The sequence below is a fragment of the Nicotiana attenuata genome, chromosome 6 (assembly GCF_001879085.1).
Source record: "Nicotiana attenuata strain UT chromosome 6, NIATTr2, whole genome shotgun sequence".
NCBI lineage: Eukaryota > Viridiplantae > Streptophyta > Magnoliopsida > Solanales > Solanaceae > Nicotiana > Nicotiana attenuata.
The window spans coordinates 41976917-42002672 of record NC_031994.1 but is presented as its reverse complement, the minus strand read 5'-3'; the positions used below and the strand labels follow the sequence as shown (position 1 = coordinate 42002672).

The window sequence follows — 25756 nt, the reverse complement described above, 5'->3', positions numbered from 1 at the left end:
GGCGTCGGAACCAAAATACGAGCCCGATACCACAGTCTTTTAATCAATTTTCATTTCCATTTCCCTTAATAATTTCAGAAAAACAATTTCACAGAAAAATTCTTTTCTCGGGCTCTAGACCTCGGAATTCGACTCCGGGCACATGCCCGAGTCCCATATTTTTCTACGGACCCTCCGGGACCGCCAAATCACGGGTCCGGGTCCGTTTACCAAAAATGTTGACCAAAGTAAACTTTAATCATTTTAAAGCCATATTTTGAAATATTTCACAGAATTTAACATATAATCTTTCCGGCTACGTGCCCGGACTGCGCATGCAAATCGAGGCAAGTAAAAAAAATCAGGTTTTTAGGGCCTCGGAAGCGCGGAATGAATGAGGAAACAGGTGATGACCCTTTGGGTCGTCACATCCTCCACCTCTAAAACAACCGTTCGTCCTCGAACGGACAAAAGAAAGAAGTACCTGAGTCGGGAAATAGATGAGCATAACGGCTCCGCATATCAGACTCGGACTCCCAGGTCGATGCCTCAGGAGGCTGACCTCTCCACTGGACACGCACTGAAGGAAAACTCTTCGACCTCAACTATCGAACCTGCCGGTCTAGAATAGCTACCGGCTCCTCCTCGTAAGACAGATCCTTGTCCAACTGGACAGTGCTGAAATCTAACACGTGGGCTGGATCGCCGTGATACCTCCGAAGCATGGACACATGAAACACTGGATGCACGGCTGACAAGCTGGGCGGCAAGGCAAGTCTGTAAGCCACCTCTCCCACACGATCGAGAATCTAAAATGGGCCAATGAACCTAGGGCTAAGCTTGCCCTTCTTCCCAAATCTCATCACGCCCTTCATAGGCGACACTCGGAGCAAGACCCGCTCACCAACCATGAAAGCTACATCTCGAACCTTACGATCCGCATAACTCTTTTGCCGCGACTGAGCCGAACGAAGCCTGTCCTGAATGATCTTGACCTTATCCAAGGCCTCCTGAACTAAATCTGTACCCAATAACCGAGCCTCTCCCGGCTCAAACCATCCGACTGGAGACCGACATCGCCTACCATACAACGCCTCATATGGAGCCATCTGAATGCTGGACTGGTAGCTATTGTTGTAGGCGAACTCTGCTAAGGGCAAAAACTGGTCCCACGAGCCTCCAAAATCGATGACACAGGCTCGGAGCATATCCTCCAATATCTGAATAGTCCTCTCGGACTGGCCGTCCGTCTGAGGGTGGAACATTGTGCTCAACTGAACCTGGGTGCCCAACTCCTGCTGAACTGCTCTCCAGAAACGTGAGGTAAACTGCGTACCCCGGTCCGAAATGATAGATGCCGGCACCCATGAAGGCGAACAATCTCTCAGATGTAGATCTCAGCTAACCTCTCCGATGAATAAGTGGCTGCAACCGGAATAAAATGTGCTGACTTGGTCAGCCTATCAACAATGACCCAAATAGCATCAAACTTCTTCCGAGTCATCGGAAGTCCAGTAACGAAATCCATGGTAATCCTCTCCCACTTCCACTCGGGAAGCTCAATCCTCTGAAACAAACCATCAGGCTCTGATGCTCATACTTGACCTGCTGACAGTTCAAACATCGAGCCACATATGCAACGATATCTTTCTTCATCCTACGCCACCAATAATGCTGCCGCAAGTCCTGGTACATCTTCGCGGCGCCCGGGTGAATAGAATACCGAGAAATATGGGCCTCCGCTAAGATCAACTCTTGAATCCCATCAAGGTTGGGCACACACACTCGCCCCTGAAACCTCACAACACCATCATCATCTAAGGTCACCTTCGTGGCACCTCCACGCTGCACCGTGTCTCTCAGGACACACAAATGGGGATCATCAAACTGCCGATCACGGATACGCTCCAACAATGAAGAACGAGCGACCGTGCAAGCTAACACTCTGCTAGGCTCAGAAATGTCCAACCTCACAAACCGATTGGCCAAGGCCTGAATATCCAAAGCAAGCAGTCTCTGGCTGACCGGAACATAAGCAAGACTACCCATGCTGGCGGACTTCCTACTCAATGCATCGGCCACCACATTGGCTCTCCCCGGGTGGTACAAAATAGTAACATCATAATCTTCAATAGCTCCAACCACCTCCTTTGCCTTACGTTCAACTCCTTCTGCTTGAACAGGTATTGCAGACTCTTGTGATCGGTGTACACCTCACACGTCACACCATATAGGTAATGCCTCCAAATCTTCAAAGCATGGACAATGGCTGCCAACTCTAGATCATAGACCGGATAATTCTTCTCGTGGATCTTCAATTGCCACGAAGCATAAGCAATGACTCTGCCATCCTGCATCAATACCGCACCAAGCCCAATACGGGAAGCATCACAATAAACTGTATAGGGTCCTGAGCCTGTGGGCAAAACCAATATCGGTGCCGTAGTCAGAGCTGTCTTGAGCTTCTGAAAGCTCGCCTCACATTCGTCTGACCATCTGAACTGGGCACCCTTCTGGGTCAATCTGGTCATCGGGGCTGCTATGGATGAAAATCCCTCCACGAACCGGCGGTAATAACCTGCTAACCCCAAGAAACTCCGAAACTCAGTAGCTGATGTTGGTCGAGGCCAGTTCTTAACTGCCTCAATCTTCTTCGAGTCCACCTGAATATCCTCTACTGATACAACATGACCTAGAAATGTAACCGAACTCAACCAGAACTCGCATTTCGAGAACTTAGCGTATAACTGACTATCCTTCAGAGTCTGAAGAACCACTCTGAGGTGCTGCTCGTGCTCCTCCTGGCTGCGGGAGTACACCAGAATATCATCAATAAAGACTATCACGAACAAGTCCAAGTAAGGTCTGAACACTCGGTTCATCAACTCCATAAATGCGGCTGGGGCATTGGTCAACCCAAATGACATGACCAAAAACTCATAATGCCCGTACCGAGTGCGGAATGCTGTCTTAGGGACATCAGACGCCCTAATCCTCAGCTGATGGTAGCCAGATCTCAAGTCTATCTTTGAAAACACCTTTGCACCCTGAAGCTGGTCAAACAAATCATCAATCCTCGGCAGTGGATACTTGTTCTTTATCGTCACCTTGTTCAATTGCCGGTAATCAATGCACATCCTCATCGATCCATCCTTTTTCTTCACAAATAACACTGGCGCACCCCAAGGAGAAACACTAGGCCTGATAAAACCCTTCTCTAGCAAGTCTTGCAACTGGTCCTTTAACTCCTTCAACTCTGGCGGGGCCATGCGATACGGCGGAATAGAAATGGGCTGCGTGCCTAGGGCCAGTTCAATAGAGAAATCAATATCCCTGTCGGGCGGCATACCCGGCAGGTCTGAAGGGAAAACCTCGGGGAACTCCCGAACAATAGGNNGGTTACACCTCACACATCACACCATATAGGTAATGCCTTCAAATCTTCAAAGCATGAACAATGGCCGCCAACTCTAGATCATGAACCGGATAATTCTTCTCGTGGATCTTCAACTGCCTCGAAGCATACGCAATGACTCTGCCATCCTGCATCAATACCGCACCAAGCCCAATGCGGGAAGCATCACAATAAACCGTATAAGGTCCTGAGCCTGTGGGCAAAACCAATATCGGTGCCGTAGTCAGAGCTGTCTTGAGCTTCTGAAAGCTTGCCTCACACTCGTCTGACCATCTGAACTGGGCACCCTTCTGGGTCAATCTGGTCATCGGGGCTGCTATGGTGAAAATCCCTCCACGAACCGCCGGTAATAACCTGCTAACCCCAAGAAACTTCGAATCTCAGTAGCTGATGCTGGTCGAGGCCAGTTCTTGACTGCCTCAATCTTCTTCGGGTCCACCTGAATACCCTCTGCTGATACAACGTGACCCAGAAATGCAACCGAACTCAACCAGAACTCGCACTTCGAGAACTTAGCATACAACTGACTATCCTTCAGAGTCTGAAGAACCACTCTGAGGTGCTGCTCGTGCTCCTCCTGGCTGCGGGAGTACACCAGAATATCATCAATAAAGACTATCACGAACAAGTCCAAGTAAGGTCTGACCACTCCAATCGGGGCAAATCCGGCAAAGCCAAGGTCACGGTCTTGGCGTGACAATCCAAGATAGCATGATACGGGGACAACCAATCCATCCCTAATATAACGTCGAAATCCACCATGTCTAAGAGCAATAAATCAACACAGGTCTCAAGACCCTCGAACACTACCACACAGGAATGATGAACTCGATCGACCACTATAGAATCACCCACTGGTGTAGATACATAAACAGGAATACCCAAAGCACCACTAGGCATAGCCAGGTAGGGTGCAAAATAGGACAACACATACAATATGTAGACCCAGAGTCAAATAGCACTGAAGCATCTCTAATACAACTCAGAATGGTACCTGTAATGTCTGCACCTGAAGACTCAGCCTCTGGCCTGGCTGCTGGCTGGCCTCTACCTCTGGCGACCTGAACTCCACCTCTAAGACCTCTACCTCCACCTCTAACACCTCTGCTACCGCCTCTAGCTGGCTGGGCAGGCTGTGGATCACCTGGTGCCTGAATCATGGGGCGAGGACCCTGCTGCTGAGAGCTACCCGAGGCTCGAGGGCAAAATATGACAATGTGACTCGGGTCACCACAACCATAACAAGCCCTCGACTGCTGAGACTGCTGGCCCTAACGACCTGAATGATCACCTGAAGTACCATGAGTGACCTGGAGAGCTGACTGAAAAGGCCTGGGAGGATGGCCTCTACCATAAGAACCTCTACCTCCTGACGAGGTATCACTGAATTTGCCTGCATGATGGGGCCTCTTATCCGACCCATGACCATCTCCCTGTGGCAGAGTTATCTCAACTCTGCGGCCCACATTGGCCGCCTCCTGAAAAGTGATCTCACTCCCGGCCTGAGCTACTATACCCGGCTGACCTGCCACTGCTGGCGGAACCACTGGAAGCAAACCCGCTCGAATGACACCCTCTATGAGGCCTACCAATCGGACTAGAACGTCCTGAAGAACTAGGGTGGCAATGAACCCTTCTGGGACCTGAGCTGGGCCCACCGAAACTGCTGGGACGGGAACCTCCTCCTCAAAATCAACCTGAGGCTCCGCCACTGGGGCTGCTGCTGGGGTCTCGGACTGCTGAGCGGTAGATGAAGAAGCGCGTGTTCTCGCCATCTGCGAAAGAAAAGAGTAGAAATTCAACCGGTGTTTGAGAAACAGAACCGCACGACAAGAAAGAACGAATGTGAAGTGTTTCCTGACTCTGTAGCCTTTGGGGGGATAAATACAGATGTCTCCGTACCGATCCCTCAGACTCTACCAAGTTTGTCCGTGAGTTGTGAGACCTATGTAACCTAGTGCTCTGATACCAACTTTTCACGACCCGGATTTCCCACCCTCGGGAGTCGTGATGGCACCTACTAATCGGAGCTAGGCAAGCCAAGTATTAATACATTGTCCGATAACATCCCAACAATATAAATAAAATGAGTCATTTAAATTAAAACGGAAGTCTTTAAAACATAGATAACTGAAAACCCAAAGATGCGGAAGTTTAACATTTCTCTACCCAAGACTGGTGTCACTAACTCACGAACGTCTATAGAATACTACATACAAAGTCTGAACAAGGTACAATAATGTTTGCTTCGGTACAAGTGATAACAAACTGAATAAAATAGGAAGGGACTCCGGCCTGCGGACGTCAGCAAGGGTACCTCGAATGTCCATGGACTGAAGTCAACTAATGTTGTGGTCCAAAAGCTACTCCGGTACCGTGATCTGTGCAAAAGAGCATAGAAGTGTAGCATCAGAACAACCGACCCCATGTGCTGGTAAGTGCCTGGCCTAACCCCGGCGAAGTAGTGACGAGGCTAGACAGGACTACCAAACAAACCTGTACAGATATATGCAATAGAAGGAAAATATACAGAACTTAAACAGCTAAGAGGGGGGGGGGGGGAAGCATGCTATGGGGCCTGTAACAGTTTAATATACAAAATCAATAAATAAGGAATGAAACGGTACAACTACAATAGTCAACGAGAGTAATAATCAAAACATGGCACGGAATGTCCCTTCGTGCATTTATAATCAAAACATGGCACGGAATGTTCCTTCGTGCATTAATAATCAAAACATGGCACGGAATGTCCCTTCGTGCATTAATAATCAAAACATGGCACGGAATGTTTCTTCGTGCATTAATAATCAAACACATGGCACGGAATGTTCCTTCGTGCATTAATAATCAAAACATCGCACGGAATGTTCCTTCGTGCAATAATAATCAAAACATGGCACGGAATGTTCCTTCGTGCAATAATAATCGAAACATGGCACGGAATGTTCCTTCGTGCATTAATAATCAAAACATAGCACGGAATGTTCCTTCGTGCATTAATAATCAAAACATAGCACGGAATGTTCCTTCGTGCAATAATAATCAAAACATAGCACGGAATGTTCCTTCGTGCATTAATATATTCTCAACACAAATCGTGCACGACATCAACCTTCGTGCTTTATCACTCTTCCTCACCCAAGCAACAATCACAAACAATGGGGCGAGGGGATAGACAAACAGTAATAGAAGTCCCGGCAAGGGAAAACACAAGTAAACAGCTAAATCTCGGCAAGGGAACAACAACAATAACTTTCACATCCCGACAAGGGAGAAAATCACTATACGAACACAGCCCGGCAAGGGAATAATCACATTTCTTTCTCTTTCTTTCATTTCTTACTCAACAATTACTTTAGCATTCGAGCCAACGCTCCAAAGAGTTCACAAGTCATAATTCTTTCTCATACCCTTCACATTATATAGAAACCATCAATTACACAAAGAAGAGTCACAACAAAATCAAAATAAGCACAACTAAGGACTCACGGTCATGCTAGACACCAGTGTATAGATACTCGTCACCATGCCTATATACCGTACTCAACAATTAGCAATTAGCAAACAATACTCTAATCCTATTCCCTCAAGCCAAAGTTAGATCAAACACTTACCTCGAATGCTCCAAGAATAGCAAANCCCTACGCGATCGCGACACAGGGGATGCGTTCGCGATGAAGAGGAACTGGGGGGCATCGCGTTCGCGATGGGGAGATGCGAACGCGAAGAAGGAAAACTGGGGAGGGGGGGGTCCAGGGGCAGGCCTACGCGAACGCGAGGGGGTTAGGACGCGAACGCAGTGGAGGGGGGAATAGAACGCGAACGCGGGAAGGGGGCCGCGAACGCGTAAGAGGGAAACGACAAAGCACTGCGAACGCGAGCCTGAGGTCGCGTTCGCGAAGAACAAAATACCTGGGCAACAATTGCAGAAAATCTGCCAACTTTCCTAAGTTCAAAAACACCCCGAACCACCTCCAAATCACTCCCGAGCCCTCGGGGCTCCTAACCAAACACACACACTAACTCAATAACATCCTACGAACTAACTCGAGCGATCAAACCGCCAAAATAACATCAAAATCATTGAATCAAACCCCAAAATCATCATTTTTCATTCTAACTTCATAAACTTCAAACTTTAGATATTTAGGTCTGAAACACGTCAAATGACGTCCGATTTCGACCAAATTTCACAGAAAGCGCTTAAACCATATATAAGACTTTTACTGGGTGACGGAACTAAAATACGAGCCCGATACCACAGTCTTTTAATCAATTTTCATTTCCATTTCCCTTAATAATTTCAGAAAAACAATTTCACAGAAAAATTCTTTTCTCGGGCTCTAGACCTCGGAATTCGACTCCGGGCACATGCCCGAGTCCCATATTTTTCTACGGACCCTCCGGGACCGTCAAATCACGGGTCCGGGTCCGTTTACCAAAAATGTTGACCAAAGTCAACTTTAATCATTTTAAAGCCATATTTTGAAATATTTCACAGAATTTAACATATAATCTTTCCGGCTACGCGCCCGGACTGCGAACGCAAATCGAGGCAAGTAAAAAAATGAGGTTTTCAGGGCCTCGGAAATGCGAAATGAATGGGAAAACAGGTGATGACCCTTTGGGTCGTCACAATAGAACAAGAGAAAACAACAGTTGTCATTGATAGTGATATGTTGCCATTAACAATCCACAAAAAGAAAGAAAAATATTCAAACCATGAGCAAAAACAGAAAAAATCCTAATCTGGGTCACTGGGGGTCACTGGGGTACTAGACAAGTTCAGGAACAAGTGCTAGGATTCCTAAGGCTTGGAGGATCTGGGAGGTTGAGTTTGGAGAAGATTCAGCTTGTTCTGAAGAATTCCATCATTCTTCTCCTTTTCTTTGGCAAGCTCAGTTCTAAGCCCATCCCTCTCATTTTCCAATTCAACCACACGATCCTTGAGCCTAGCAATTTCAGCATCCTTAGCTCCACATTCCTGAACCAAAGTTCTAACTTTGCTGTTGATGGGTGTCTTCAGAGATGAACCAGGTTCAACTGGAATGGCATTGACTGGATTATCACAGTCCAGAAGAGTTTTGATGCCAAAGTGTTCCTTGCTCGAGGCCATTTCCCATTTCTTCAAGGGCACATTTAGCCTGTCCAGAACTGTGGTCAGTATGAAGCCATATGGAGTAGCATGAGCCTTGGAGCCATTTATGACCCTGTCTAGCAATTTGACAATGAGGGCAGGCCAGTTGATTTGCTTTCCTCTCTCAAGGCACTCCATAAGAACCAGGTCCATGTAGTTAGCAGTGTGCTTTCTTTCTTGTCTCGGCAATAAGCACTTGTTAACAAACTCAAACACCACCTTGTGCTCAGGTCTCATCTCACTTTTCTGCACAGCCCTGGCTTCATTCACTTCCTCAGAATCACAGAACCTTTTGGTGATTTCAAGGGCAGTAGGGAAGGAGTCCAGGCATAGCCACCTTTGCCTAGTGTAATCATCAAACCCTTCAGAGGGTATGTCCAGAATTTCTCCCAGTTTCTCAACATCAAATTGCACTGAGACTCCCTTCACCAAACTACTGACTACCCCATCCTTAACAACAACATTGGCCATAAACTCAATTAGCTCATTTTTGGCCAGTCTCCCATCTATCTGAAGGACCATGTCCTTCTAACCTTGAGCAGCTAAAGAGTCAACCAATCTCATCATCCCTGGTTCCACCAGGTCTTTCAACAATCTACCTTTTAAAATTTTTCTTTTGCCAAAGATGGCAAACTTGTCCTGTTCCTTCTCAGATTCATCTTCTTCTTCTTCTCCACTCCACTCTTCATCATCTGAAACTTTTGTTTGTTTAGATTTCACTACAAATCTAGTCCTTTTGGCTAGTGAGGGTTCAGCAGACACAGGTTCAGTAGAAGACTTCTTGGAGGAAGTCTTTGGCTTTTTAGGTTTGGGTGTAAGAACCTCCACTGTTGTACCCCTTTCTTGATGGACCAGTTCCATCTCCTCTTCCTCTACAACCTCAGAGGATTCTGCAACCTTTCCCTTCTCCATTTTCTTTTTCTTACTTTCTTCTAAGGCCTTTTGTAGATCAGCTTCACTTTGTTTTACCCTGCTTTTTGTGGCTCTACCCCTAGGCACTGAAGTAGGTGTTGGGGATGAGGTTTTTCTTTTCTTGGATGGCTTGGGAATATTTGGGGCTTTTGGTGTGGTAGCTTTGCGTTTCTTTGGGTCATAACTTGCTCCAACCTTTTTCAGTAGGTCAGCCAAGGTTTCCTCAGTAGATGAAACAGGTTCATCTCTTTGTTTGCTTAGATGAACCAACCCCTCAGCTGCTTCCCCAGAACCACTTCCCCTGACTTCATGCCGCTCTCTTTTACCCTCTCTTGTGCAACCCCACATATAGCCAGAACTTCTCCCTTCCCATTTCCCCTCTCTACACCACTTGCACCCTCTCTCTCTTTTACTTTCTTTTTACCTCTACTCCTACTCGACTCAGGCAACTTAACATCCCTAATGGGGCCAATCAGAACAAACCTAGTCTCTAAGTTTTCAACCATAGATGAACTTACCTCAATGGGTGATTCTTGAATTTTCTCAGTGTCAGAAGACCCATGTCCTTCACCTTCAGTTGCAGATTGAAAAGATTCAGACTCAGAACTGGAGTCAGAATTTTGAGTTGGGCTTTCTTTTACTTGGCTAGCCTTCAACCTTTCATTTAAAACCTTCCCAGTTCCCCAGATGCTACAGTTTTTCGAGCAAGCATTTTCTGCCTTCGAAACCTAGGTTTTGGAGATACACCGGGTGGAGTAGATGAAGATGAATTCGAGGGTGATGGTGGTGGAGGAGTGCCAGGATGATCTTGTGGGTTTGACATGATTGTTCGTTTCTTGAAAGAATTTGGGAATTTTTGGAGAAGAGGGCAATTTGAATTGAAGAAGATTTTTTGACGATTTTAGAATAATGAAGAAGGCTAGAGATGTGGTGTTTATTTAAAGAGAATTAGACATTAATTAAGTAACGGCAGCTTTTTCAGAGGTCAAATAGAAGTCTAATCAAACTGAGAGTCCAGAGATTGTAATGATTGTGAGCACGTGATTTTTGCCCTATATGAATTACTCCCACAAATTCAAAACAAAATAATTTTCCCATTATTTGCAATTTTGAGGATTTTTGTGGCATTTTCTGTCAAGTGTTTGCATTTGTCTGTGCATGATTATTTTATTTAATTAATAAAAAATACAAAAATATGTTGCATTTGCATTTAGGATTCAATTCTTTATTTTGGGATTAATTAGCAAATTAGTTATTTTATAAAAAATAATGGAAAAATCACAAAAAATAATTTGTTTTGCATTTTAATTTTGGTTTTTTGTTTTGGGTAGTTTTTCCTTTAATTCGGTTTTTAATTACTTGTGTTAATTATTATTTAGAATTAATTAGTTTTTTTAGGTTAATTTGGTTTTGTGATTTAACTTAGGATTTTATTTTTAATTTTGAAAAAAAAGAGGAATTAAAAAAAAGAGTTGGAAATTAAAAAAGAAATAATTTGAAAAGAAGAAAAGAAAAGAAAGTGTAGAAGAGGTCTTTTGGGCCTTCTTAATTTTAATTCCCCAAACCCAGCCCAAATTCCCCAAACCCGCCCGGCTGCCCCCTAAACCCGACCCATCCCCACCAATACATACACTAATACATACAGAGATCCAAAATCCTAAATCCCTAATTCAAACGCGCACTATTCATCTTCTTCTTCATCTCAGCCGCGTTCAACTCGCCAAATCTCAAGCGAGTGAGCTCAAATACACCCCACGCGTTCCCCCTCTCTCCTCGTCAGCATATTTGTAACGATCTCTGATAGATTCTCTCATCCCCATCCCTTTCTCACGTGATGGAAGCCTCTAGAAGGCATATGCTGGATGAATGGGGAGCGTGGGATCGATTTGGATTGATCCCAGCCCTTCATTCATCAGGTGTTGGCCTGATAACTAGCTGAATTTTTTGGAGATTTTCAGAGAGAATTCTGGGGGATTTTTCAGTTTTGGAGAGAATATTTTGGGAATTATTCGGAGTTTTTGTTAAGAGAGGATTTTGGAGAGATTTCTTCAAAAAGAAACTGAAAGGAAAATCAGTGTTGAAAAGTTCTTCTTCTTTTCCATTGCTCGTTTTTTTTTTCTGATATCAGAACAGAACAAAAAATATTATGGAGGTTCCATGATTTCATTTGATGTCAGTTTTATTTAGCATTTCGAAATAGTAGAGTTCTTTTACTTCGATTCTGGTTTCTGGATGAACAATAGAATTCGTCAAAAGTGTGAATCTGTTGTTGTTCACCGAGCTGTAGCTGTCCTCATTGGTTCTGTGTTGCTTTCATTCTTCAAAAACCAGATTCAATTTTTTCTCCTTTTGCTGTGTTGCTCAGAAGGTATGAAATTTCATCTTTTGTATCGAGTGTATTAAGAATGTTACAGCCTTGAATACTTTGCATCTATGGAGTTTCAGTGGTTAATGAATCTATCTTTGTCGTGGCTTTTTGTTTTTCTGAGTTCAAATGAATATTTACTTTTGTTCAAACGAATATATGCTGTGATTATATGGTTCACCTAAAAGTATGTCCTGTTACTTCATAGTCGCATGTCTGTTCTTGTTTGCCACGGCTTGAATGTCGATTCATGTTCGAGCTCACTCTAAATGACGTCTGAAATGCCATTTGCCTTTCTGGGTTCGAGATGTATTTTGTCTGAATCAGATCCTCTTGCTGGATCATTATGCTGATCTTGTTTGAACATGCTTGGATAGCAAGAGTTGTAGTAATTAAGTCTTATTTGATTTTGAATTAATCAGTTTGACATTCAGCCCAGTGAGCTCTTGTATTAACTGTGTCTATCTACGCTTCTCCCGTGTTGTTTGAGCATGAAAGCTGGCCTCACCCCCCCCCCCCTATTTTGGTCATCTAATGTCGAGAGGGTGTCTTGAGGACCTGTTTAATTTCTCTGAGGATCTTTGGTAAGATGGAGCTGTGTACTTGAGTGAAAGTGCATTCTTCACTGATTTAGACCCTTTGGTATATTATAGGAATCCTTTAGTCTATTCAATCAGGTTGTTCTTTTAGTTCTTAAAGGATTGAAGTTTGCTTGATTAAATGAGTTGAATACCCTTCTTCTAAAGTAAAAAGTTCTGTGGCGTGTTATTTCGATGGTACAAAGGCTTTGGACATCTGATGTGAATTTTGGCATGTGCTTGATGAGAAGCAAGTTTTCCTTGTTGAATTTGCAAATTTCAAGGCTGTACCTATGAAACTGAATTTTTTTTTCCTAGCAATGATTCTGAGCAGGTCTCCTGTTACAGTGTCGCTCCCCACCCCCCTTTTTTTCTTTGGTTTCTCGTGTTATAATGTTCGTAGGAAATCTCATGTTGGCAATCCTTTGTCATGGTAAACTTTAAGATTCTTGTATTTGATAGTTAAACGTTCCGAGTTTGTTCTGTTGGTTTTCCATGGGAACGCAATCCTTCTTTGTCATGTGTGACCATACTTCAGTTTCTCTTCTTATTTAATGTTTGAACCCTGATGCTATTGGTATTGTTTGTGTGTGAGCCATCATTGTCATAAACGAAGGCATCAGGAGAAGTAAGGCTATTTGATCTACTTACAAATACAAATGTTTCTTAGCTGACATGAACGAATTGAATGATTGAGCTTAAGTGAGGAAAGTTTTGTCCAACGTGAGCTTACAACTAATAAAGGTTAACTGAACGTTAATTTAGAATAGACCCACATCTTATACCTTTTTAAGTATTGCCTTTAAAGTGGAATTGAGGTGCGCCGTGCCAAATAAAATCTCAATTGCATGGCCCTCGTTTAGTCAATACTTTTATCCTTAGAAATCGAGGCGCGCCATTTAGCGAATTCATGGCCCTCGCAAAATTGCAAACGCGTAGTTGCTTTAGGCGCGTTATTTTAATAATTTACCTTCCTAAACTCGGGTGCACATTTATGTGACCCAAATCCAAATCTCAATAATGTTATATAAAATGTGTTGTGGACTGCGAGTGCATTTATGTGACGTGGTTCAAGACATATTTTAAATGACGTTGCAATTTTCTTTAAAAAATTAATAAAAGCGGTTAAAGGTTTAAAATTGCACCATAGGCTAAAACATGTACTAAAATCAGATAATAGGCCAAGTATAACAGTTGAGCGACCGTGCTAGAACCACGGAACTCGAGAATGCTTAACACTTTCTCCCGGGTTAACAGAATTCCTTACCCGGATTTCTGGTTCACGGACTGTAAAACAGAGTCAATCTTTTCCTCGATTCGGGATTTGAACCGGTGACTTGGGACACCATAAAATTATCCCAAGTGGCGACTCTGAATTTCTTAATAAATAATCCCGTTTCGATTGTCCTTTAATTGAAAAAACTCCCTTAATCCCTTATACCTCCCTTCCGGGGTGTAGGAAAAAGGAGGAGTGACAGCTCTGGCGACTCTGTTGGGGACAAGAACCCAGAACTTCTGGTTCAGGGTTCAAGAATTCGAGCTTAGAATAATTGTTGTATTTGGCTTTATTTATTATCTGATTTTATTACATGTTTGGCCTGATGTGCTAAATGTTGCTTTTACCTCTTTGATATTATCTGAACTGTATATAAAATGCTACGAAACCCCTCTCTTCTCTTTTCTCTCTTATGAGGAGTGCACGCTGGCGTGACTTCTTTCTGTTAGTGTAATATCCCAAATTAGAACGAGGTTCAGACAAGTTGCAAAGCCGGATGATCTTTTGGTTACCGGTACATATCCCCCCCCCCCCGGCTCGAGTTGTCCGCTCGGGTAAGCCAGGTCTAGAACGATACACCCAGGTTTTAAACCAAGAATAATGCCAGATCCCTAGTAGGAGCGTTTGTTGCATCACGTGCATTTGACTTAGGGGACTCAACACAGGGGTTGGGTCCGTCTAGGACAGGTGTACCCAAAATAACAGACCATCTTGATGCATCCTATGTGCTACATGTTGCATTTCTTCAAGGTTAAAAGGGTCATTTGGCAGACCAATGAAAGTTGGGGGCAAATGAAAAAATGAAAAAAAAAGGGAAAAAAGAAAAAGAAAAAGAGAGAGTGAAGTGTGAAGGTAAAGCGAGTTGGGCCCAATTTTGTTGTTAAAAATAAGAGCTTGAAAATTCAAAAAAAAAAAAAAGATTTTGCACTTTTTCATCATTTTCCGAAAATCAAAAAAATTTAAAAAAAAAGGAAAAAGAAAATCCAAAAAGATTTTTCATGTTTCATCATTTTCAAGGAAAAGACAAAAAAAATATTTTCTCTAAATTAGTTTTTTTTTTAAAATTCTCGCCCGTAACCAATCTGCCCGAACTACGCATACCTGATTCTCGTCTTTCGGGGCGTGATACGTAGGCAACCCACATAGGGTCCGGTCTTCTATCCACCTTTTTGGCTAAATAAGTCATTTTGCAAAAATAGCCTCAACCATGTCTTGCATGTGTCTAGTAGGGAATGTTATTGTCTCACATAGTGTTGGTTTAAGTTTTCTCATACGGGTGTGGATTTACTTATCGGAGTTTGAGCATGACATACACCCCAGGATCACTGCATTCAGGAGCTGCTCGAGGAGCCATTTTATGTTTTTGAGTCACTTGTTCATGTTTTACTTTTTAGTCCTGTATAGTGGCATTCAGTCTTTTAGGTGATGTTAGAGTTTGTAATAGTCTAGTTGAGTTTGCCTAGTCTTTTGTTATTGTATTTCTTATTTGTATTTGGAGATGTGTTACAAGTCAAAAAATCCAAAAAAGAGAAATTTTGCGTTTTTATATTTTCGTTATAGGTTTTCTTTAGAATGCTAATTCTAGAAATGAAAAAAAAATCCTTTGAGGTGGTTTTTCCTTTAGGCAATTAATATCAAAATAAAAATTGCTTTTATATTTCCTTTAGTATATTAAGACTAAAAATTCAAAAAAAAAAAAGAGAGAATTTTCTTTTAGTACCTCTTTAAAGAGTTTTCTTTAAGGTATTAATTTCAAAAATCCAAAAATTTCTTTTGAGGTTCTTCTTTGGGAAACTAATGAAAAATGAAAAAAAAATCCTTTTATTTTCATTAGAACTTTAGGACATTGTACATAGAAGAAAAGAAAACAACATGATTTCCTTCCTAAAAAAAGGTCAAAAATATTTTTCTCTTCAGGGATTTTGCCTTAATAGAGAATTTGTGTCAAAAGGAAAAAGAAATCATTAAGCTTGAGTTTAGAATAGGTTATAGAACATTCAGTCTAGAAAATTAAAAAAAAAGGATTTGCTTCTTTTGTTTCTCTTTTCTTATCAGAGTAGTCATTAAGGTAAAAAGAAAAGAAAAAGAAAAAGAAAAAAAAGAACGTCAGTTTGTTTCCTTTATTTCTGATCTTTCACGAACTACGCAAAGATCTGATTCATGCGGCGTCATGATACGTAGGCAACCTACATAGAGTTCGATCGAATCATTTTTATTATTAAAAGAAAAAGAAAAAGAAAAGAAAAAGAGAAAAAAAAGGAAAAAGAAAAAAAGAAGAAAAAAGATGGTGAAATTATGGGATGTGAGAAATGAGAGGGAAGAAAAAGAGCGATAATCAGAAAGAAAAAAGGGGAAGGAAAATGAGCGAGCTAAGAAGTGCGAGGAAAGAAAAGAAAAGAGAAGATTCGAATGGACAAATTGGGATGATGCCAAGTGACCTTACGACCCTCGAAGTCATTCTAGAACCATTAATTGTTGCTAGGTGCATTGCATGCAATGTGATATTTTTGCTGTCAAATGCCCTAACGCTAACGGGATGCCCCATTTTGTTCCTTTTGATATCTTCATACCAGAAAGGTGGTTGGTTTGTGGTTCTAGAAGTAGTAACTCCTCTCCGCAACATAAATTCAAAAGGCAATGGCGGACAACAACAAAATTGGGTTGGTTGATACCGGTGCCCGAAAGCAGTTGGTTGAACGGGACACTGGTTTGGCTAATGAGGTAAGGATGTTAAGACAACGCATGATGGACATGTATCAGGCCTGGATGACTGGGAAGGCACCACCCCCGCCACCACCTAGCTTCTTAGATGCTGCCCTTACCCAAACCCCGGTCGTAGTGCCGGATGATCCCCCATACTCTCCAGATCCACCCGTTTATCACAGTTTTCCCAACCACCCTAGTAGCTCCATCACTCTTCCTTCAATTACCTCTCCTCAAAATTGCCCTCCTGCCATATCCACTTTTCCCAACAATGAATATCTACTCAAAGCTCATGACGACCAATATTACCCCTCCTAGGTTTCCCACAAGGTTCCCAACTCATACAAGCAGGGCCCGCGGGATGAGCTTCATGCTGAAAATGAAAAGGTCACAGGAAAAGAAGGGCGAGATAAGATATCCAGGAAGCTAAAAAGCATAGAACAGTCCTTAAATAACATGCAAGGGATGGGAGGCCAGGTTAACTTGTCTTACAAAGAGTTGTGTATGTTCCCTGACGTTCGCTTGCCCGCGGGGTTTAAAGTGCCAAAGTTTAACTTGTATGATGGGTGTGGAGATCCGGTAGCCCACCTGAGGGTTTATTGTAGTGAAATGAGAAGTGTCGGCGAGAAAGATGATTTGTCGATGGCGTATTTCAGTAAGAGCTTGACTGGGGCAGCTTTGGAATGGCATAATCGTCAAGATATCGGCAAGTGGCCTACATTGGGTGACATGGCTCAAGATTTTGTTCGATACTTTCAATACAGATCAGGCATTACCCCAGACCGCTCCTCCCTATCTAAAATGGAAAAGAAGCCGGAGGAAAGCTTTAGGGAGTTTGGGCTCAGATGGAGGGAGCAAGCTGCTCGAGTCAGTACCCCGATTGGTGAAGAAGAAATGGTTGAGCTTTTCCTACAAGCCCAGGGGCTCACCTACTTCAGTCATTTGATCTCGGCCTTGGGAAAGCCTTTCAATGATGTGTTAAAAATGGGGGAGATGGTAGAAGAGGGAATCAAGTCAGGCAAAATCATGAGTTGTTCGGCATCAAAAGATACTACGAAAGACATTCAGAACATCCCAGTAAGTTTGGGTGGAAGAAAGAGAAATAGAAAAGATGATCCGCTGGGCATTCCTGCTCAACACTTTCAGCCTCGACATTGGCCCCATAGATATCCTTGTGCACCAGATGACCCTACCTAATGCTACTTCTCTCCACAGAATGCCCAAAGTCGTACATCACTTTCCCAGTACCCTATCTACAATGCACCACCATATGCTCCACACCCACAAGGCCCGCGATGGCCCACACCACTTCCCCAAATGTCTTACCCACGAGCCTACCGAAACACTCCTGGATCAGGTTTCCAGCCCAATCAAGCATTTAAGAACGAGAGGTTGCAGAAAAAAGAGAAGGCTCTCACCCCTATTGGAGAATCATATGCTAGTTTGTTCCAAAGGTTGATGCAATTGGACATGTTGAAGCCGATTCAGATAAAGATGACGAACCCTCTGTCAAAGAAGTTCGATTTTTCTCAAAGGTGCGCATATTGCTCCGATGCCCCGGGTCACAGTACAGAAAAGTGTTGGAGCCTGAAAAAAGCAATTCAGAAGCTTATTGATGCAGGTGACATTGTTGTGCAAAATCCAGATGCAGCAGACACTAGCCAAAGTCCATCGCCTGTGCATATGGTGGGTGTGATTTATTTTGAAAAAGAATATGAGAATTCTTCTAAGATCCTCGGAGGTCCACGTGCTGCGAAGCTTTCAGCACTATCAGAGGTTGATCCTAAGAACGAGCAGGAAAAGGGAACCCAAAGGCAATTTGTTAAGAACAATGTGATGGAGACTTGTGAAGAGCCCAGTATTGTTGATGCAGAAGTCAGTGGCTAAGATGTTGAGTTTGGTGATTGGAAAGACGCTCCTTTCTTGGTTAGCCAGGGAGGAGTTTTTGGTGGTTTATTTTGTTGTCATTTCTGTTGTCCGGGTTATTTCAAGGGTTGTAATCCGGATATTGTCTTGTGACTCAAACCCTTCTATCCTTTTGTTTTGCCTAGTTCCTTTAGTCGTAGCAACTCATTTAGTGTTACCTAGTTTTGTTCCAGGGTTGTACCCCAGTTTGTTTTACTTGTTTTGTTATTCGAACCGTTTCACCGTCTGTCTAATGCAATTTCCTGTCTCTTGTTATTTCCAGTCATTTGCTTTGTTTAGGTCTTTTCTATCCTTTCATTTTGTCTTTTGTCTAATGCTGGTTCTAGTGATATGACATGCATGCAAAATTCTAGGCCTGGTCTTAAAAGTCAGTCTAGTCATGAAGCAATGGAACAATTTTGAAGATGATGGGGACATTTGAGGGAAATAAGTAAAGGCATCTTGAGATCACTTTAAGCCCAAATTGTGTGAAACTGGGGCAGATAGAACATAAAGAAACCCTATTGAAATGCATCATAACGGCAAGTTTTCCTAAATTAACAGGAGCCGTTCGTGGTAATGAGAGTGAGGTTGTTGTCCAATGGTGCTTTGTAGTTAACAGATGTAGAAGGCAAATGTGTGGATATGGTTATCAAGTCTGGTACAATCAAAAGATGTTACAAATGTTTTCCTTGGTTTGTTTAATTGTGTAGTTTGCACTTGGCATGTTTTGGAGATTGGAATGTGAAGGCATTTTGTTCTGCTATCTAAACACTTTATCCTTTGTTACCCCTTTGAGCCTCATTTATTTCCTTTCATACCCCTCTTTTGGAATCAGTAGCNTACTTTTGGAAATCAGTAAGCAAAAGATACAGAAAACGCAAAGACGACGAAAGATAAGTAAAGGAAAAGAGAGAAAAGAAAAGAATGAAAAGAGAAAGAAAAAGAAAAAAAGAGAAAAAAGAGAAGAAAAACAACAACAACAAAAAAAAGAAAAAAAAACAAAAGAAGGAAAGAAGAGAAAAGAAAAAGAAAAGAAAAATCACAACAAACAAAGTAATTCCTATGTCATGAACTACGTTCGACCTGATTCCTTTTAAGGATACGTAGGCAGCCTCACGGTTCGGTCCCATCAAAGTAAAAATCCAAAAGTCCCCAAGAAAAGAAACTGGGGCAGAAGTTGTGGTTGTTGTAAGAAATCTGATTCCGAAAGTTGTAATCTTGAACCCATTTGAGTTGTTTTGAGCCTTTTGATACCCTTTCTTTCTAACCCTAGCCAAAAGCCCACATTACGGTCCAAAGAAAGACCTTCTGATCAGTCTTCGAGAGATGCCAAGGCGAGCAAGTAGAGGTGAATCATATCAGGGGCAACACTCCGGTCCAAACAAGGAAAATGAAAGATGAGAGAGTCTTATTGGTGAAAACCCCCACGGGCACCGTAAGGCGATAAAAGCTGAGAGAAATAAAAAATGAGAGAGTCTTATTGGTGAAAACCTTCACGGGCATTATAAGGTGACGGAGAGTTGAGAGAGAGAACAAAATGAGAGAGACTTGATGGTGAAAACCCTTCGGGCACTACGAGTCGAATAAGGATCATGAATCGGATTGGCTAATCGGAGCATTGAGGCCCAGTTTCACGGCGAAAAGGTACGACAAGAGTTGAACATCAGACTTGCTCAACGGAATAGGCCACAGGTGCATATCATGGTCATTAGAGTTGGTATCCACATCTGATAGGTTTCTACTTTGTAGTTTTCTTGTTAGGAATCATCTCCTTCCTTTGTCCTTTACTTTGTTTCTTTTGTCTTGTTTACTTCCTCTTCCTGAGTCTGTTTGGTCGGAACAAGTGAAAAATGACTTCAAAATTTGCCACTAGCTTTCCAATTGCACAAAATGGGATTTGGCTAGCACATCAAAGTGGCATAAGTCAGGAAAGAACAACAAGCGCATTGAGCTAGTAACAATCAACATGCTTTGGGATCCTTGTGAAATATAAAGGTTTGGTACCTATCAATTCATGGACAATGCAACAGATGGAGGGTGTTGGGTGAACGGATCGAAGGTATTTTCTGCGATAAGATTGACAAAGAAACCAGTGACAAGCAAGGTCTTCCAAGCACGAATCAAAGTTATTATGGCAAGTGAAGGAACATTAGACCTCAAGGCCAGAGCCAGTGGTTTAAGTCAAGAAAGAACAGCATACGCAATGAGTGGGTGGCAATTGTCGTGCTTTGAGATTCAGAGACACAAAGGTTTGGTAAATGTCAGTTCATAAGCAATGCAACAGATGGAGGATATTCGCTCTGAATGGAGAAGAGGTATTTTCCGTGATAAGGGCGACAGAGAAAGTGGTTAGTCAATAAACAAACAAGGCCTTCAAGTGGAAATCAAAGTTATCATGGGAAGTGAAGGAGCAACAGACCTCAAGGCCAAGGCCAGTGGTTTAAGTCAGGAAAGAACAGCATACACACAGAGTGGGTGGCAATTGACGTGCTTTGGGATTCATGAGAGACACAAAGGTTTGGTAGATGCCAGTTCATGAGCAACGCAACAAATAGAGGATATTGGGTCTGAACGGAGAAGAGCTATTTTCTGTGATAGGGGTGACAGAGAAAGTGGTTAGTCAATAAACAAGCAAGGTCTTCGAGTGGAAATCAAAGTTATCATGGGAAGTGAAGGAGCAATCGCCCTCAAAGTTAAGGCCACAAACCAACCACCATATTTTTAAACTGACAAGATTTTCTTTGGTTGAAACAGGGGCAGAAAATTTCGTTTGTTTTGGAGAAACCCTCCGTAAGGAAAGGCAGGCACCAAACAGGTTTGACCGTAAATTTTCAGGACCCTCCTGGAAAATGGGACCTAGTTTAAAATTCAAAACAATCATGAGTAGCAAGATCTAGCATAAATGTACCCCAAAGGAATATGAGTTGGTTTCAAAGTTTTCATTCTTGAGATAGGATTCAATTAGGAGCTTTCAGGACCTTCCTGAATAATGGGACCGAGCTTTAAGATTTCCATTAGATAACAAGATGTAGCGTATGTTCTGTTGTATGGTAGTATAATTCAGCCGTAAAATTGTCACACTTAAGATAAGATTTGATCTTTGATTTTCAGGACCCTCCTGGATAATGGGATGTAGTTTCAAGATTTTCTTAGATAACAAGATTTAGCGGAAGTCATACCTTTAACAGATATAATTTAGATTAAAATTGTCGTTTAACTAGGAGTTGTCAGGACCCTCCTGGATAATGGGATCTAGCTTTCAAATTCTTAGAATATTTGGTAACATTATTCAGTCTAACACTCACATATATGCCCAGCTACCAAACTGGGGCAGAAAATTTTCTTTGTTTTGTCTATTTTTGTTGAAATCGGGCACCCACTTGGAGAACAGGGAGAAGCAGTTCAAGTTCAGCAGTCAGGCGCCCACCTGGAGAGCACGGGAATACAATTCAAGTTCAGCAGTCAGGCGCCCACCTGGGGAGCACGGGAATACAATTCAAGTTCAGCAGTCAGGCGCCCACCTGGAGAGCACGGGAATACAGTTCAAGTTCAGCAGTCAGGCGCCCACCTGGAGAGCACGGGAATACAGTTCAAGTTCAGCAATCAGGCGCCCACCTGCAGAGCACGGGAATACAATTCAAGTTCAGCAGTCAGGCGCCCACCTGGAGAGCACGGGAATACAATTCAAGTTCAGGAGTCAGGCGCCCACCTGGAGAGCACGGGAATACAATTCAAGTTCAGCAGTCAGGCGCCCACCTGGAGAGCACGGGAATGTAGTTCAAGTTTTGGCAATCAGGCATCCACCTGAAGAAAAGGGAAAGCATCTCAGATTACAATTCAAGCCGGCAACAAAGGGACTTCACCGGGAGAATACAAGACAACAAGGCAACAGGAACTGCAAGATCAAGTTTGAAGATATAGATAGGGCTTTTGTAATTCATAGATCATAGTTTAGTCTAGCTTCTTTTTATTTTGTCATGGTGTAATAAGGGGTTCAGTAAGCAGTAGCAGCAGCAACAGCAACAGTGAAATCACAGCTTCATGGTAGTCCCAGCTACCGAAACTTCCCAAACTACACTGACCTGATTCCTTTATAGCCAAGGATATGTAGGCAACCTCGGAAGCAGGGTACGGTCAAATCTTTCAAAAATTCTTCATACGGAGTATTCAAACGGGCAAAAATCGCTCGTATCCGCTCACTTTATCTTTGCACGAAAACACTTCGTGTTTCCTAGCAAAGAGGGGCAGCTGTGAGCACGTGATTTTTGCCCTATATGAATTACTCCCACAAATTCAAAACAAAATAATTTTCCCATTATTTGCAATTTTGAGGATTTTTGTGGCATTTTCTGTCAAGTGTTTGCATTTTTTTGTGCCTGTTTATTTTATTTAATTAATAAAAAATACAAAAATATGTTGCATTTGCATTTAGGATTCAATTTTTTATTTTGGGATTAATTAGCAAATTAGTTGTTTTATAAAAAAATAATGGAAAAATCACAAAAAAATAATTTGTTTTGCATTTTAATTTTAGTTTTTTGTTTTGGGTAGTTTTTCCTTTAATTCGGTTTTTAATTACTTGTGTTAATTATTATTTAGAATTAATTAGTTTTTTAGGTTAATTTGGTTTTGTGATTTAACTTAGGATTTTATTTTTAATTTTGAAAAAAAAAGAGGAATTAAAAAAGAGTTGGAAATTAAAAAAGAAATAATTTGAAAAGAAGAAAAGAAAAGGAAGTGTAGAAGAGGTCTTTTGGGCCTTCTTAATTTTAATTCCCCAAACCCAGCCCAAATTCCCCAAACCCGCCTGGCTGCCCCCTAAACCCGACCCATCCCCACCAATACATACACTAATACATACAGAGATCCAAAATCCTAAATCCCTAATTCAAACGCGCACTATTCATCTTCTTCTTTATCTCAGCCGCGTTCAACTCGCCAAATCTCAAGCGAGTGAGCTCAAATTCACCCAACGCGTTCCCCCTCTCTCCTCGTCAGCATATTTGTAACGATCTCTGACAGATTCTCTCATCCCCATCCCTTTCTCACGTGATGGAAGCCTCTAGAAGGCATATGCTGGATGAATGGGGAGCGTGGGATCGATTTGGATTGATCCCAGCCCTTCATTCATCAGGTATTGGCCTAATAACTAGAGGAATTTTTTGGAGATTTTCAGAGAGAATTCTGGGGGATTTTTAAGTTTTGGAGAGAATATTTTGGTAATTATTCGGAGATTTTGTTAAGAGAGGATTTTGGAGAGATTTCTTCAAAAAAAACTGAAAGGAAAATCAGTGTTGAAAAGTTCTTCTTCTTCTTTTCCATTGCTCGTTTTTTTTTCTGATATCAGAACAGAACAAAAAATATTATGGAGGTTCCATGATTTCATTTGATGTCAGTTTTATTTAGCATTTTGAAATAGTAGAGTTCTTTTACTTCGATTCTGGTTTCTGGATGAACAATGGAATTCGTCGAAAGTGTGAATCTGTTGCTGTTCACCGAGCTGTAGCTGTCCTCGTTGGTTCTGTGTTGCTTTCATTCTTCAGAAACCAGATTCAATTTTTTCTCCTTTTGCTGTGTTGCTCAGAAGGTATGAAATTTCATCTTTTGTATCGAGTGTATTAAGAATGTTATAGCCTTGAATACTTTGCATCTATGGAGTTTCAGTGGTTAATGAATCTATCTTTGTCGTGGCTTTCCGTTTCTGAGTTCAAATGAATATTTATTTTTGTTCAAACGAATATATGCTGTGATTGTATGGTTCACCTAAAAGTATGTCCTGTTACTTCATAGTCATAGGTCTGTTCTTGTTTTCCACGGATTGAATGTCGATTCATGTTCGAGCTCACTCTAAATGATGTCTGAAATGCCGTTTGCCTTTCTGGGTTCGAGATGTATTTTGTCTGAATCAGATCCTCTTGCTGGATCATTATGCTGATCTTGTTTGAACATGCTTGGATAGCAAGAGTTGTCGTAATTAAGTCTTATTTGATTTTGAATTAATCAGTTTGACATTCAGCCCAGTGAGCTCTTGTGTTAACTGTGTCTATCAACGCTTCTCCCGTGTTGTTTGAGCATGAAAGCTGGCCTCACCCCCCCCCCCCTGTTTTGGTCATCTAATGTTGAGAGGGTGTCTTGAGGACCTGTTTAATTTCTCTGAGGCTCTTTGGTAAGATGGAGTTGTGTACTTGAGTGAAAGTGCATTCTTCACTTATTTAGACCCTTTGGTATATTATAGGAATCCTTTAGTCTATTCAATCAGCTTCTTCTTTTAGTTCTTAAAGGATTGGAGTTTGCTTGATTAAATGAGTTAAATACCCTTCTTCTATAGTAAAAAGTTCTGTGACGTGTTATTTGATGGTACAAAGGCTTTGGACATCTGATGTGAATTTTGGCGTGTGTCTTTGATGAGAAGCAAGTTTTCCTTGTTGAATTTGCAAATTTCAGGGCAGTACCTATGAAACTGAATTTTTTTTTCCTAGCAATGATTCTGAGCAGGTCCCCTGTTACAGTGTCGCTCCCCCCCCCCTTTTTCTTTGGTTTCTTGTGTTATAACGTTCGTAGGAAATCTCATGTTGGCAATCCTTTGTCATGGTAAACTTTAACATTCTTGTATTGGAAAGTTAAACGTTCCGAGTTTGTTCTGTTGGTTTGCCATGGGAACAAAATCCTTCTTTGTCATGTGTGACCATACTTCAGTTTCTCTTCTTATTTAATGTTTGAACCCTGCTGCTATTGGTATTGTTTGTATGTGAGCCATCATTGGCATAACGAAGGCATCAGGAGAAGTAAGGCTATTTGATCTACTTACAAATACAAATGTTTCTTAGCTGACATGAACGAATTGAATGATTGAGCTTAAGTGAGGAAAGTTTTGTCCAACGTGAGCTTACAACTAATAAGGGTTAATTGAACGTTAATTTAGAATAGACCCACATCTTATACCTTTTTAAGTATTGCCTTTAAATTGGAATTGAGGTGCGTCGTGCCATATAAAATCTCAATTGCATGTCCCTCGTTTAATCAATACTTTTATCCTTAGAAATCGAGGCGCGCCATTTAGCGAATTTTCATGGCCCTCGCAAAATTGCAAATGCGTAGTTGCTTTAGGCGTGTTATTTTAATAATTTACCTTCCTAAACTCGGGTGCACATTTATGTGACCCAAATCCAAATCTCAACAATGTTATATAAAATGTGTTGCGGACTGCGGGTGCATTTATGTGCCGTGGTTCAAGACATATTTTAAATGACATTGCAATTTTCATTAAAAAATGAATAAAAGCGGTTAAAGGTTTAAAATTGCACCATAGGCTAAAACATGTACTAAAATCAGATAATAGGCCAAGTATAACAGTTGAGCGACCGTGCTAGAACCACGGAACTCGGGAATGCCTAACACCTTCTCCCGGGTTAACAGAATTCCTTACCTGGATTTCTGGTTCGCGACTGTAAAACAGAGTCAATCTAGAGGGACGGAACTG

At 42.0% G+C, this 25756-nt stretch overlaps 1 protein-coding gene across 1 annotated transcript; it reads right to left on the bottom strand.

Moving 5' to 3' along the window:
• On the bottom strand, window positions 2697-3116 carry LOC109228250 (RNA-directed DNA polymerase homolog; the record flags this gene model as incomplete). Its single annotated transcript, XM_019393406.1, has 1 exon — window positions 2697-3116. A coding segment is annotated over exon 1 (420 nt), but the record flags the coding sequence as incomplete, so codon positions are not given.